Here is a 15,619-nt window from a genome sequence, read left to right on the forward strand (position 1 = left end):
CAGTGCCTCACCGTGTGCCAGCATCTCCTCACTCGTGCCACACGTTGCAGTGCAGGCAGGCAGGCTGCACGGTGACTCAGCTGCTGCAGAGCAGAGCAGTTGTGTGCACAACATCCTACAAAGCCGGCGTGACAGCTGTCAAGGAGAGGCTCGGTTACACTTTCCTTTTCACACGTCAGTCCCACCAGCAGCAGTTCACCCCTGGTCTGATATGAGCGTGAGCTGATACGAGTGTGGGTGCACCATGCTGAGGTGGAGCTCAGCCCAGCCCCACCGGAGGAGGACAAGAGCTGGGAGTTTGCTGGTATTCATATAAATCCTTTTCCTTTTGGTTTCCTGGCTAGTTTCTTCTCTATGAATCCATATGGAGCCCAGGAAAGGTGATTTGTTGAATTTGGAGGTGCTGCCAGTAGTGAAGCAGTGCCCCATGCTTCACCCGCCAGCAGTGACCCTGTGCAGAATCCTCCCTGTCCTCCTGTAACAAAAATGAGTTTTGTAGACAACCAACATGCATGAAAAGGAGCAGGAGAGAAAAGAGGTGATGAAATAGCATGAAAACCTGACAGCCTCCATAGAATTGGTCAAAAACCTCTCCACCAATTCATGTCCAACCACCACAGTGCAGCAGAACTCCTCACAGCAGTGCTGGTGAGCCTCAGCTCCAGAGCAGGACGTGTAGCCTGGATACCAGAAGAAGCACTGACAGGAGCAGCAGCACACCACACCTGAACCCCATCTTCAGCTGTGGCAACCTCCTCCCAGAGAGCTTATAGTAGTCACACATGAGAAGCCCATCAATTCCCCACTCGGCAGCACCAGGAAGCATTCAGGCCGGGCTGCAGCAGAGATAACGCTCCTCACTCACAGCTGGTGGCAGCGATCTCCCAGCCAGCAGGAACGTGGCACCCAGGGTGACAGAGTGACAGCGTGCTCCACCCTGATACTGCTGCTCCACCCTGATACTGCTGCTCACCAAGCTGGCACGGACAAGGATGGAGGTGCAATGCTGGGCAGCTCCTCTGCTGCTGGCAGTGCTCGCGTGCCCAGAGGAGGAACGTGGGTCTGGTTGTCGTGGGATGAATCCCAGGGCAGCACGTGGGGTAACGGCGCTGAAAGCAGAAGGTGGCTGTGGAGGATGGATGCTCTCCTTGAAGGATTTCCTCCCTAAAAGCAAGCAACCCAAACCAGACAGCTACAATCGCTTTAAGGACCAAACGGAATCGAGTCAGTGTGAAGATTTGTTCAACTAATAGTTATGTCAGCTTCTAAATTATTAAATAAGAGATGAATGAATCACTTGGGAACATAGCGTTCTTACCGCACAGACTATCTGATGTTTGCCTGGATCTGCTGTTTATTGCAGTCTGTGTTTGTTTGACCAGCAACAGAACATAACCAACAGCAGTGCCAGGGAACACAGAACAGCCTGGGTGAAACTTCATGACCGAAATACCCAAACGGCATTTCTAGGAAGTCAGGAGGGTTCCTACAAAGGCCACCACAGCTGGGATGCTCATGGGGTTCAACAAATCAAAGTGCAAAACGCACCCGGCTCACTGCAACACAACCCGTGTGAGCTGGGGTGTAAGGATGGAGCAGAGCCCCGCTGCGAGCAGCCAGGGGCAGCGCTGTGCAGCAGCTGGGCATGAGGCAGCCTGAGGAACCCCTCCAAGAGAGGAGCAGCTGAGAGCTGGGGCTGTGCAGCCCAGGGAACAGAAGGCTGTGGGGAGAGCTGAGAGCGGCCTTCAGTGCCCAAAGGAGAGGGTTGGTTCTACAGTCAGACCTGAGCTACCAGAATCGTGTTTCTCCCCTCGTTTGGTTTAGGAGGCTGTTGCTGCAGTTGTGTGTCCCAGCAGGACGCCTTGTGACAGCGAGCCTGCCTTGAGGACATGGCGTCTGCGGTGTGATGTGAGTGTGGGCACGGGGACACTGATCACAGCCAGCAGAAAGGGGAGGAAATGGGGCAAACTGGAAATGGACGTCATGGGGTGTCACACGAGGCGCTGTGGCAGCCTGTGGTCACACGGGGACAGCAGCGATCTGCTCAGGAATGGCAGGGAGAGGAGAGAAGCACTCCTGGCACCGGAAGGTCAACACAAAAACCTCCCGGTTAATTTAACATCAAAGCAGATTGATAGTGATGATGATTTTCAGTGCTCTCCACCACGCTGCTCCCAGTCCGGTTACCCTCTTACAGAAGGGAACTGGAAGGCTGAAATCCCAGAACACATCGTTGCATTAAAAATGACACTTGCCACTTAAGCCCTATGAGGAGGACTGCACACAGCTCTCACCCCTTTCTTATCTCTCTCTAGAAGCTGCTGATTTTGTTTCTAATCTAAACCCCTCCCATCAGTCCAAAGCAGTGGTATGCTCCATGGAAACCACCACTTCCATATATGTATGAAGCAGCAGTTCTGATCCAACTTCCTCATTCGAGTGCTCAGTAAGACATGAAGCCAACCACCTGAAACTGAGATATTTCCAGTTCTGCCATCTCTTGTGTGCAAAAACCACAACCTGCTGCTCCAGAGCATGCACTGTCTGCAGTGCTTCACAGTGCTTTCCCTCCTTTCCCCTCGGTTGTGGAAAATACTGAAGCAGGACACCAGCAGAGAGGCTAACTGCCAGGCAATGAGAGCTTCAACCCTTCCCCAAATGAAACCCTGGGAGAAGCACACATTAAACAAGGGAACCGAGCTGTGTGTGGCACAAGATGCCATCCCAGCCCTCGGCTGGACACGAACACAGATAACCCCACGGGAGATGGGCTGCCAACCTTCTGTGACCAAACCCAAAAACAGCGGCTGTTTGCCTTTAGGGTGTGAGCAGCACAACAGCGGGAGCAGCCCGACCTCTGCTGGGGGCAGGGAGCGCACAGCACTCAGCCGCAGCCCAGCGCCTGCTGCCCCCTGCGCGCTGCTGCTGCCCTGAAGGGAACCAACCAACCACACATCCCTGAACCGCAGGGCTGCAGGTCAGCCTTCAACTTCCACCTGAGACGCAGCAGTCGTTCTCCACCACCAGCGCAGCCCTGCGTAGTGGAACCATCACACCAAATTAAATTCCTCACAAAGCCAAACACGGACCCGTTTAATTCTGAAGGTCCCTACCATCCACGTGTAAAATGATTTCTGCATAACCCACAGCTTCTCTGCAGACACAACGCTGCTCCTTCAGCAAAACTCCCAGGTGAGAGAAACTGAACAGCGGCAAAAGAAACAAAAACACCTCACGTCAGCAGCCAAGGTCTCCCCTATGCCACTGACAGCCATCAGTTGTGCAGCACACAAATTACAGGACCTCCTTCTGTCACAGCCATGCACTCCAGCCTGCTGCCATCCTGCCCCCAGCCAGACATCAGGGCTGTTAGGTGTGATGGATTGAATCCAGGTGCACAGTGAGAACTGCTGGGTCCCACTTCAGCCACGCCATGGCTTTACGCTTCAACTGAAGTCTTCATGCAAAGCTTACAGATCAGCACTTTCAAAACTGCTACTACAAATACCTCAAGATCACCAACCCACATCCAGGCTGTGAAAATAAACTTCCAAACCTCCAGCTGTGCTTCTCTACAGCTCACCTTTTGCCTACAGGCCAACCTGGCATTTCCCACTAAGCTAACCCTGCTTTCATACACGTGTTGGAGACAAGAAGTCCTGCCCCAGAGGTGAGCCATAGGTAGGCAGCTTTGAGGTTAAAGATGGTCTGACAGTGGAACAGCATTTTAACACTTCTCTGTTACACTGACATGATGTAAGCTCTCTCCCCTGGAACCAAGTAACACCATAAGGTTAAACTGCGTTCTGTAGTGCTGATGTTTGCGGCAGGCACTGGAGTTAAACACTGAACAACAAGTTGTAACCAAAACTTTAATCCCAAGGATCTCACAAAAGACATTTTACAAGTGACATGAAAATTCTTGTACAGTAAAGAAATGTTTAATTCACAACTTTTACAATGTACCATTACACAGTCAACACATCCACTCCAGTTGTCAGTTCTGCTGTATATTTGGTCTATTCAGAGGTCCTGGAATAGATGGTCAAGCTATCAGCTATTTACGAAGCACTCTAGTCACATGAAGTATAAAATTAACTGACCCTACAAGCTAGAAAACTGTAGATCACAACACAAAGCAGCTCTGTTCCAGTAATGGAAGTCAGAACTAGAGCTGTGCTAACAGCAGCTCACAGTTCCCTTTAGCTCTGCTGGCTCAATGTGACTGCTGGTAACGAAGCACCTCCACACCTTGCTCTGCACCACCACCACCCTGCAACAAACAGCTCTGCTGCAGCTCCCCTCCACAAGCTGAACCCCAGCAATCACTGCAGAATGTCAAGACCAGAAACATCATCTACGCAAGACAAACTGGTATCCATTCAACACAGACAATTAAGTATAAGGGTACATTGTAAAAAGTGATTAATATTACAATTCATATGATCTGCTTAGAACCATATACAGATTCACATCTTTACATTTGCCACCTGTTACAAGATACAAGGAACAAAGCAAGTTCAACAGCTAAAACATTTTAAAAATGCACCAAGCTTTATGAAATTCCAAAACAAAACAATGTTCTGTACATACTCCCCCCGTACTCAGATCTGAGGACTTCCTGTACACAGCTCCTTCTCAAAGTCTTATTTCCTCTCATTTGACCTGGAGCGACTGGAAAAAGCAAACCAAGCACACATCAGTTTGAGCATTGAGGGCAGCACATCCTGCTTCAAACCTCCCACCCCAACCCAGCACGTGGTAGGCAAGCATTTCAAAATACTGTTCCAACCATTAAAACAGCATTTAATTCCAAGGTAAATGCCCTCAGAAGAGGCTGAAGATTGCCCTCCCCCACTGCACGTCTCAGTGTTACGAAGATGATTGTGAGCCACCTACCTGCGAGACCTGGAGAAGGAACGAGAAGGCTTATGGTTCCTCTCCCGTGAGAGTGATCTCTCTCTTCTTCTGTCTCTGGAGAGGGACCTGTTAGAGACGGCAGCACAAGAGGGTTGTAACACCAGAACGAAGCTGAACTCGTTAAGATGACATGGCTGCCTCAAGAGATTGCCTTTAGGACGTTCAGGTTTCAGCAAGGGAAAACCTTTCCAAGGCTACGAGAATAACCAGCTTGTGCCATCCAGTACAAACCAAGCTGATGTGAACAGGCTATGCTTTACTCCACAGCAGACAAAATCTGCCCAGTCAGTACCAACTAACAGTACCTCAGCTAGATCACTGCATCAGTATGTGCTTAAGCACCCTTTACTACACCTTATCTAATGCTACAGAAAAAAAAAACACATATAAACCCACTGTGCCTTCACTGCTTCACACACACAGCAGCATGTGAGAGCTCTGCTCCTCATCACCTGTGTTTGCAGCACAGCACCTGAAAGAACTGGAAGGGACTCCAGTAACATGAAGTATATTAAGAGTGAAAATACTAAGCTGTCAACTGATAACTGTGGAATCTCCTGTAGCTGAATAAGGTCAAGCAAACCCATTTCTCCTCCGTGCTGAGTTACAGTGATTATGTGGGCATCTCTGCCCAGATTCAACTCCAACGTGAAGCCGCCTGCTGATCTCTTCCCTCATCTCAGAGCAGCCCACAGCCAGTGTCAGATCCACACGTACCTGCTGCGGCTCCGAGAGAAGCTCCTCCTTCGCGGTGATCTAAAACCAGAAAGAGAATGTGAGGCTTTTTATCAATCCTTCCAGCATTAACGGGGTGAGGCATTTCCCAACTTGTCAAACTCACTGTTGGGCCCTGGGAACGTGCCAAGAATAACTGGCATCCATCATCCAGTAAAAGGCATGGAAAGATTAGGCAGTAAACAAAGCTCAGTGTCAACAGCACATTTCCAATCACCGTTTCACTTATAGCTAAGAATGCTTCATAGCAGAGTTGTCCAATGCAACACTTCCATTTCAACTAAATACACTGCCCAAAACACCACACCAAAGTCCCACAAGTGGTTCCAAAAAATAGCACAGACCAAATGTTTTGGAACCCATGCAAGCCAAAAAGGTCCATGACAAGACATAAAGAGATACCAAGTGGAAAAAAGTGAAAATGCGCTCAGTGTAAATATTGATAACGCCATTAAGTGCTACATTAGAACTGCATATCTGTGATTGTCATTCTTAATGCCATAGTGTGTTTAGACTACTTTTAAAAAGTAAATAACCTTAGCTCGGCCCAGTTCATCCCAAAAAGTAATTGTTTTAAGTTCTGAAAACTGTTAGTAAAACCGTTTAAAGGTGATAGGATTTTTATTTATTTTTTTTTTTGCAAGGAAAAGCTAAGTTTGTTAGAGCTTTATTAAAATTTAGCTTGGCATCTCACATGCAAATAGACTTGTTTGTATGTTATTTACAGTAAGACTTTCCATATCACCCTTAAAAGTTTCCTCAAGCAACATAGGTACGTTACCATTCAATTATGCACAGCCAGCCTTTGATTGAGAAAAGTAATTACTTATAAGCCGCTTACTCCTTATTTTAACCAGCAGTAAACTGTATAAGCAGGAAAAACTTACTAGTTTTTGGTTTCAACAAGCTAGAAATGGTGAGGTGAGGCTGCCGGACTGACTGCCAAGAAGAATTTGCTGAAAAGGTTTTGCCAGATGTTGCGTTGTATTTAGTTGGTTGGCGAAGGGGGTGTTGTGGATTTTTCCTGCTTTTTTGTTAGCCGAAGGCTGCTGCTGTAGTTGTTGTGAAGACATTTGGTAAATAAACAGCTGAGCTGATTGGCCGGGAATGTGTGGGCGGTCGAGGTGGCTGCTGCCGATTTGGTTAAGGTTGGAGAGAAGGCTGAGAGAAAACAGCATGCTCGGGAACCAAAGGGCGGTGCAACCTGACGACTGGCCATGCCTGGGTCATGTGAAACGACACCAGCCAAGCTGAATGGGGCGCGCTGGTCACATGACGCTGAAAGGGCTAGTTGGCTGGCTAATGCAGACTCAGAGGGTGGTGAGAAGAGACATGATGGTGACTCTGTAACGGGTTCATTTTTATTAATAGATGGACCAAAAAGCATAAAAAAAATGAAAAACAAGCCATCAGTACAACCGTCTATTAGCTAACAAATACTCCTAATGTGTTATTTTTCAACAGCAAAAGGGTAAGCTCGAAACCCTGACTCATGAGGACTTCACTCACCTGCAACAGGCAAATTCAGTCCTGCAAAAACCACGCTGCAGACTTAAGCACCAGACAGACTAGTCTGGGACCAAGAACGTCTCAGTTACCAAAAACGCTGCTACATTCTAGAGCTGGGTTTGCAAATCTCAAGGGACAGAATTGCCACACGATGCTTTAATTTCAAACCGACGCTAAGTGCAAAGGTTCTAGATGTTCAGAGCAACTGTTACTCCATCTATTATTAAACAGCTGCCTACTTATTAAGTATTTAAACTGCGCAAACAAAGCGGAGAAACACATCTGCATGAAAATGCTTAGCTGCTGTATGTCATGTTTTGCCATTATGGAATAAAGGAAAGGAACAACCTAAGTTGAAGTATGGGGAAGAAAGGGAAAATGTGACTAGAAGATGAGCAGATTTTAAGAGGAGCGAGGATAAATCCGGGACAGAGGGCGCTGACTACCAACTTGCATAGTGACCTAAGGACAAAAGCCAACATTCAACACAACTTATGTTCACCTCCATTTTTGTTCCCCCCCCTTTTTTTTTTTAAAAAAAAAAAAGCATTTGGCATCTCCAATCTGTGATCAAATAGATGAATGTTTTCAACATGCTTTTTAAAAGCCTGCTCCTATGATGCTAAGTGCCAAGAGCTCTACAAGTGTACTTCGACCCCGGGTACCTGCGGCGGGGAGGAGGACTCCTCCTGCGATAGTCATCTCGAGGGCGCCGGCCCCACGATGGAGGTGGGCCGCGGTTCCGACTCCGTTTTTCACCGTTGGAGAGTTCAACTCTGACACGACACCCACACAGGGTTCTGGGAAGAGAGGTTGACATTGGTTACATTTCCACCAACAACTATCTGCAAGAAACAAGAAAGACAAACTACAGAATCAGATGGAGAAAAAGGAATAGACAATAAGGGTTAACATTGCAGAGAAGGACTCTGGTGCCCCTGTGGCCAACGGTACCCTAGAGTGAGGGAGGTTCTCCTCCCCTCTGCTCAAACAAGCTGCCCACACAGGTGGCAAAGTCTCCATCTTTGGAGATATTCAAAACCCACCTCAGTGTTCTGCTGGGCAACCTGCTCTAAAGAACCTGCTGGGGAGCAGAACTGGACTGAGGGATCACCAAAGGTTCCCTCCAACCCCTATGGGTCTGGGATTCTGCAATAAGCAAAGTATGCAGAATTCAAAGGAGACTACAGCTTAACAGATAAGAAGTCTGACCACTTCTGAAAGGTCACCATGCTCTTCAAGCAGGCAGAGCAGGAACCAGGCAGCATCTCATTGAGTTCTGCCTCTTTAGTAAGAAACTGTCCCTGATTTTAACCAAGTTGAAGTTGCATCTAACTGCAGTTCCACTCTAAGACATAAAACTAACCATCCCAGTGCTATTTCTGGACCACTAAATAGGCCTATTATATATCGTTGCTCAAATAAATACTGCAGAATGGATATGCTGCCAGCTGAAGCTTTCCAACCATCACAGGCCACATTCTCATTTTCACCAGATAAGCCCAACACACAGTAAGCGCGTTTTACCTTCCATCAAGTTCTCTTACAGCATCAGCTGCATCACGTGGATCTTCAAATTCCACAAAGGCAAAACCGGGAGGATTCCTGGCCACCCACACACTGCGCAGTGGTCCATAGTAGCCAAACGCTCGCTCTAGTTCAGTTTTGTTGCCATTGTTCCCAAGGTTACCCACATAAACCTTGCAGTCCAGCGGACAAGAGTCACGATGCATGGCTAAGACAAGAAAAAGGGAAAAAACTCACAGTTAGCAACATAAAATGTCGTTAAGGAAGGAATAATTCAGTTAGTTGCTTTTCTCGGGAGCTTTAACAGCTATATGGTAAAAACGTCATCCTCTGAATGCGGTGAGGGAAAGCAGAGATAAAACAAAAAAAGCTGGCTGATATCACGATAACCGAAGCTTATTATTACAGGGGTATGGGTTTACTTCCGTGCTCCCTACTGCGGAAGAGGACGCGGCCCCGCTCCCAGCCCCGGAGCCGGGCCTGCAGGGGGAGCGCCGCGCGGGATAAGCGCTCCATTGTTCTCGGAGCGCGGAGAGCCGCCCGCGCCGCGGGGCCAGCAGCGCCGATCCCGGCCGCAGCCACGCGGAGCGCCCGGCCGATCCGTCCGCACCTTGGCTCAGCGCTCCGCGTGCGGCGGGGAGAAGCGCCGCGCACCCCGGGACTCCCGCCCGGCCACGCCTCGCCTCACCGGCCGCAGCCGTGGAGAGAAAGAGCTGAGCGGGCTCCAACGCCGACCCGCGGCCTACCCGCCCTCTCCCCGCCCGGCTTCTCTCAGCGCAGCGCCGGCCCAGCTTTACAAAATGGCGGCGGCTCTTTGTTTGCCGCCGCCGGGCCCCGCCGCTTCCATCCGCCCTCCTGGGGAAACGGACTGCGGGCGCCGCTCCCAGCCCGCCCTCCGAGGATGACGGTCCTCACCGATGCTAAAAGGGAGGGCGCGCGAAGGGAGCCCGCGCTAAATTCGCAGCCGACTCGACCCTCAACGAGGCTCCCGTTCCGTTTTTCCTCACTGGACAAAATGGCGGCTGGCGCCCGCCCCGCCCGCCATTATATACGGGCGGTCCCTCCCACATGACGCCGCGCTGAGGCGAATCAGAGGGCGCCGTTCTTCTGATTGACAAGTCGCCGTGCACCGCCCTCACTGAACGCTCTTGTTCCCGCCGTCCAGCCCAAAATGGCGGCAGGCGGGATTTTCCTCAGCGCTGGTGGCGCTGCCTGAGGAGCTTTCCCGCCGCTCACCCCAAAATTCAGTTTTGGGTGCTGGTTATTGAGGGAAGGCTGCAGACACAGAATTAGGAAAAAGGCAACACAGCCGGGAAGTCTATTTCATCAGCTAAAAGGGACAATTTTTATTTCCTGGTTTTCTCTCCATAAGATATATTCAGGTCGTGCTTTTTAGGATGTTCCCCTCATAATTTGGGTTTTGCACCTAGGAAGAGCCATCGCTTTACCAGGGCAGAGGCTCTAAACAAATGTACTGAGCAAACTGGTGTCTTTTTGGTATAGCTCTGTTATTAACTTCAGCACACAGTGTTTTATTTACTTCCTAAAACGTCACTTGGCAGCCATATCTGTAGGCTGTATTTAGTCCAGACTTGCTAAATGAGATAAATATATCTGGCACAAGTGCAATTAATAGCTTTCTGAGTAACGATGGGTGTAATAAAGCCTCCTGAACGCGTTAAAGCGTAAGCGGTGTGTTTCCAAGCGAGATTTACGCAATCCTCCTCCACCTGCTAGCACCGTACCAGCACGACAGAATTACGCGGGTTAAGGACAGACAGCACGTCCAATTCGCTTCAATGTTCGGAAGCCCGTTTGCAGCATCTCCTAAGAGCTTCTTGTCCGCAGAACGCCCCCAGGGCTCTGAAGCGCTCCCTGAGCCGACGCCAGCAGCAGAGGGCGGCATTCCCCGCTGCTGGGAACCTCCGCGCTGGGGGGCATTGGGCGATCCCCCTTCCTTTATGTTTTGTTTTTGCTTTGGGTGCAGGGCGAAGCTGAACAGATGTGGCAGAGGTGGCACAAGGGACTGGAGGCTTTGTTTGGGCTTTTGTTTGTTTTGCACGCAGAAAATACTCCATTTGGGGAAGTGGAATCAGCCCCCAGTGTGGCTCCAGGGGAGGCTGTGCAGGACACAACTGCCAGCTTTGCTGCTGTGTGTCTGATGCTTCTCCAGCTCTGGCTTGAAATCTCTAAATGGAAAGTTAACCTCTGAGCCCAACGAACTGCTGTTCGACTCGTGTTTTAATCCCCTGGAAGATGGGAGCGCTCTCTGGCATGATGTAATGGATTCGGGGATGAGATTTACAGCAGCCCACACAATCCAGAGGATTGCACGTGGGATTCCTTTCCTCTCCGTCCCCTCTGGGTTGCACAGAATTCCCCACAGCCAGCAGAAAGAAGGAAGCCTGCAGCCCACTCTCACCTCCCATGACTCTCACCTCCCTCCAGCAGTTACCAGGGATGCTGCTCCGTCCTCCTGGGGCAGAGCGATGGCGGCGGCTGCAGGTTGTGGGGGTGCAAAGATCTCTGTGGCCCCCGGGTTTGCTGCCAGGTGTTATTTCCTCTGATCTCTCAATGAAGAAGGCCAGGAAGGGAGAGCAGCCATTCATTAGCAGCTGCCTCACCAGCAGCTTGGGGGAACTATATTTACCATCCGACTGTGGTCAGGCTGTTTCCTCTAAGCAGGGCGGTGCCTTTCGTTCCACACACCGCAGTGAGCAGCTCGGGTGAATTTCAGCCTGGTAGGCTAAAGAGAGCACAGAGATCCCTGCAATCCCTGCAAGCATCTTCACTCACTGCGCTGTTCGTGCCACTGTGTTTGCATTGAATGTTTGTGAAAACCGCACCGCTCCTGCAGTGCAGTCTGTTCTCAGACACCTCTCAGGGAGCTGGTAGGAAGGCACACAGGTTAATTTCTCTTCTTCGAGTCTTTGGGTAGAAACAAACGTCAAATGGAGGCACGTAGCCACAGCAATGCACTTTGGCCGTTACAGAATGCTTCAAGTGCCCATTTACTGAGCCTGGCAGCATCTCTGACCCACCTGCAGGCACTTGGCTTAACGCAATGCCTGTTCTCTCGCTGCAGACACCAGTAAGTGCAGTCAATGGGAGCCCATTATGCGACAGAGACTCAAAAAGTTCAGGGACAAATTAGACCAGATGTTTCAGTCCTGACTTCAGTCCCGACTTTGGCCAATGCTCATTAATCCTTGAGGATGTAACTACGAAACTTTGCCTCCATGGGCAGATAATTCAGTGACACTGCAGGCTACCCTGGAAACTTAAGATGAGAAGCAGGCCTCTGCTTTAGCCACATTTAACAAATGTCATTTGTAATTGGTGACACACTTCATACCCTTTAATGAGTGACACTAACAATTGAGACTCACGTCATCAAGAACGCTTATTTGATTGCAGGGCTCCCAACAAGCTGTCACGAGGAATGTAATAAAGAGCACCTGATGTCCACAGAAGCTGCGAGAATGAATGAGAAGGTGAGAGCACTGCTAGCAGGGCCTGGCCTGTTATCAGAGAATGCATTTCCACTCACCTGACACTGAATTCAATGGGATGGTGAGGTGGTGCCTATGGGAAACGAACGAGTAGCTTATGGTTACACCAAGCAAATGGTATCCTCAGTTTTTCCAGGGATTCTTTTCTCACAGGAGACAAATACATTCACTTCACTTTCATTTGCTTGGAGAAATAGGGTCTGGTCCTCTAGAACAGATTTAGTGGTTCAGCCTGGTGCTCCAGTCCATCCATATCCTCAGTCCCCAAACTGTATTGAACTACCTGACTAGATATCATAAAGTGAGTAACCAGACTTGCATCTCACTGAGTCCTATGGTTTCACATCAGAATTTGGCTTCTTGCCTGAGCTACTGCTTGCGTTTTTATCATCCACTAAGTCGATAAGGCCTCTCCATATCTCCCCACTTCGTAAAATCAAAAACAAAAACATCTTACTGTGCAAGCAATTTCAGTGAGATTTGTGCTGAGCATTAAAATCCAGCGGGATCTTATTCACAAACCCCTCATGTTTTCTGCCAGTAACTCTCCGTTCACACTGCATGGAGATTTGCACTACAGACCTACAGCACTGCTGATTCAGATTCCACCTGTGCAAACACTGCGACCTATTCACAAGTCCAAGAACACAGCAAAGCATACCAGGGAACTTTTTCACGATCACCAGTGGAACAAGTTTGAACATCCCTTCTTCCATCACCTCGGGGCACAGTAACACTGCGTCAGAATGAAGGTCTTTAAAAAAAAACCAACACCCAAACAACAACAGAACAGGAGACAGCAGAAGAAAAACACACTTCCCGCAATCTCGTCATCTTTTCCTTAGTCACAGCTGAACGCTTTAGAATCCGAGATTTGTTCTCCTTGGAAATAGCCAGCTCTCTCCTTTCACTGACACGAGAGGAAAGGTCTTAGTCACAAAGTGCTGAAGTGATTATTGGTTCTGTGGTTCCTGGGCAGGTATAAAAGAAGGCGAAAGGCGCTCGCTGTCATTGCGACTAGAGCGTCACGAGAGGTTGGCAAGGAGAGGCAGCCGTGCAGACAGAGCCTTCACTGCCATCTCCGCGAGACCAGCGGTGAGTAGATGTCAGCCCTGCAACTCAGGGGTGCTCTGTAGTTATTACATCATTTTCTGTTCATCACAGTCTGTAAGCACAGCTTAACCGTCATGTGTGAGCAGATCTACGTTTGCACAGCTAAGATATCATGCAGGATGTAAGCATGTTTGTACCTCTTACGTATCGCTATGTACTTTATGTATCATTACGTATTTTAATGGGAAATAGCATGTGTTCTTTCGTGCCTAGTTTAATGTGAACAAACTGTCCAAGGAAATCGCTCAGAAAGTAATTCTCTCAGATGAGAATAACCTCTGTACACTTTGCAGTTGCTTCTCTTAAGCCAGAACTCCACTTCCTTACAGACAAAATATCCACTATCAAACTAATCGGATCTCACGTGCAGTGGCTGATTTGGATGTCCACAGCAGCACTTGTGTTGCTCATGGAAAAGGCTGCATTACTCAGCTCCAAACCCCAGGGCTGTGTCTGCATTTTCACTTTGATTTGCACGGTCCAGCCTTAAACTCTTTTTGAGTTTTGTGAGATGTTTTAAGCAGCAATCCTAATCCTTTTGTTACATTTCTGCTAGGTTTTTATCTTTCCAGCTCCACATGAAAAAGTCTGTGCCTGCAAATGCACAAGAGTTGGAAGCAGTACATTGAGATGTGGGAGAGGGAAAGGAGATTTAGGATTCTCAGCAAAGAAATGCATAAGTTTACCACGAAATCTCCTCATCTTTTTCTATTGTACAAGTCCACACGTCTGATGTTCTGGGAGGTTCTGGGGTGATGTATCACTTAATTGCTCCACTTTCACTCGTGCTTGAAGGCTGAAATTTTTTTTATCAGGTGAATGAATGACGAGAGAAGGAAAGACTTTTGGTCATACCTTCAGCTTCTTGTCCTGTTGATCAGATTTGAAGAAGAGAGAAAATGTTCCTGCCCCAGAGATCTCTGCAGATGGTTACATTTTTTGCAATCTTTCTTCTTGCCTGTTTTGCAACTTGTCAAGACACTGAAAAGTAAGCAATATCACCCTTTTACTTAATATCATAAGCAGACTGCTTGCTTTTGATTTAAGAGGCTGTATTCTTCACTGTCATTAATTCAGGCGTAGCAGAAGAAAAAATGCATACATTTTACTGCTTTTATGCAGTACAGAATCATACCAATTGCATTTTCAGATGCATGGATTATACTATATCCAGTGCCTTGCTGCTGATGCTTTTGAGAATAGTGTAGCAAAGCATGCAGAGGTGTGCAAGGCAAGTCACGGAAATGGCACATACTACAATTCCATAATGAGGCTCCCACTCAGATCCCAATCTGTAGCTGCAGCCTAGAGCTGCAATGGCTCATGTGCAACGCCGATTTGGATGCCAGTAACAGCACTTGTATTGTTCATGGAAAGGGTTTTACTATTAAAGGTCTAATTTCCACCTTCAGGAACTGACTGCCTGCTGCCTTGCACTGCAGAGCGAGCTCTCATGGGTCAGGCTGCTGACTCTGAGCGTGGCATCAGGGCTGCCCTCCATATCCTACACAGACCAGATCTCCTTCCTCAGCATAGAGAATCTAAGATTGATGGATGCAAAGCAGTGATTTTGAAATAGGAACAGAAAACCAGCTGTGCTTGTTTGCTAACTGAACCCTTTTTGCTGTTGCAGTAGAAGAGCAGTGACGGAGCACCAGCTCATGCATGATAAGGGGAGGGCATTTCAAGGGCTGAAGCGCCTGATGTGGCTCCACAACGCCCTGGGTAGTGTGCACACAGCCAGCAGCAGGGATATTTCCCTTTCAAATGCCGTATGGGATTCACAGAAGACCAGAGATCCCTCAGATCTCTACAACAGCATCAGCAGTGATGAGACCTCAAACCCGATGAAGCAGCTCCTGAAACTGCTGGAAGATGAGCAAAGCTTCCCCGCACTGAAGAAGCAGTCTTTGCTGCAGAATCTGAAGACCCCAGAGGGTAACTGGAACCCACAAGATGTTTTTGATCTCCTTCAAATCAAAGAGTTTGGCAGAAAGAGAAATCCTAGCAACCAGCCACAGAACTTTTCCCACTAGCCCCCTTCCAGCTCAGCCTGTGCACTGCTTTAGATACGTGATGTTATAAGGAAAAGCACTCCTGCAAAGGTGAGCTGAAAAATAGTGTCTATTTGTTCCATTACCTATTTGTGAGTGTCCAACAGAGAGTCTTTTAAGGGCCTGGGTTCCCTCCCAAGCAGGCAGTGACTATTATGACTGTGAGATGCAGTGATTTTTAAGAGGCCAGAAATCTTCCTTTTCATGGCAAGGCCCTCCCTGTCTGTTAGCAGTAACTTGCAGGGCTGT

At 48.6% G+C, this 15,619-nt stretch overlaps 1 protein-coding gene across 1 annotated transcript; it reads right to left on the minus strand.

Annotated features, from left to right (window-relative positions):
* Positions 1–3,858: 3,858 nt before the first annotated feature.
* On the minus strand, positions 3,859–9,728 carry SRSF3 (serine and arginine rich splicing factor 3). The gene is made up of 6 exons (XM_042884426.1): positions 9,607–9,728; positions 8,692–8,899; positions 7,830–7,964; positions 5,638–5,676; positions 4,900–4,986; positions 3,859–4,674 (listed from the first exon to the last, which is right to left on the minus strand). Exons 2-6 carry the CDS (start codon positions 8,895–8,897, stop codon positions 4,647–4,649), a joined length of 495 nt encoding a protein of 164 aa, XP_042740360.1. The 5' UTR covers positions 8,898–8,899; positions 9,607–9,728; the 3' UTR covers positions 3,859–4,646.
* Between the last annotated feature and the right edge of the window lie 5,891 nt (positions 9,729–15,619).

This window comes from Lagopus leucura, unplaced genomic scaffold (assembly GCF_019238085.1).
Source record: "Lagopus leucura isolate 7727_CA_CO unplaced genomic scaffold, USGS_WTPT01 Super-Scaffold_100043, whole genome shotgun sequence".
Taxonomy (NCBI): Eukaryota; Metazoa; Chordata; class Aves; order Galliformes; family Phasianidae; genus Lagopus; species Lagopus leucura.

What these genes read in the sequence shown, in the direction of transcription:
- SRSF3 (XM_042884426.1), bottom strand. Translation starts at nt 8,897, where the DNA reads ATGCATCGTGACTCTTGTCCGCTGGACTGCAAGGTTTATGTGGGTAAC. An exon ending in AGTCCTCCTCCCCGCCGCAG is followed by an intron (nt 5,677 to 7,829) that starts GTACCCGGGGTC and finishes TTCTGGTTTTAG; the next exon opens with ATCACCGCGAAGGAGGAGCT. An exon ending in TCCTTCTCCAGGTCTCGCAG is followed by an intron (nt 4,675 to 4,899) that starts GTAGGTGGCTCA and finishes TGCTTTTTCCAG; the next exon opens with TCGCTCCAGGTCAAATGAGA.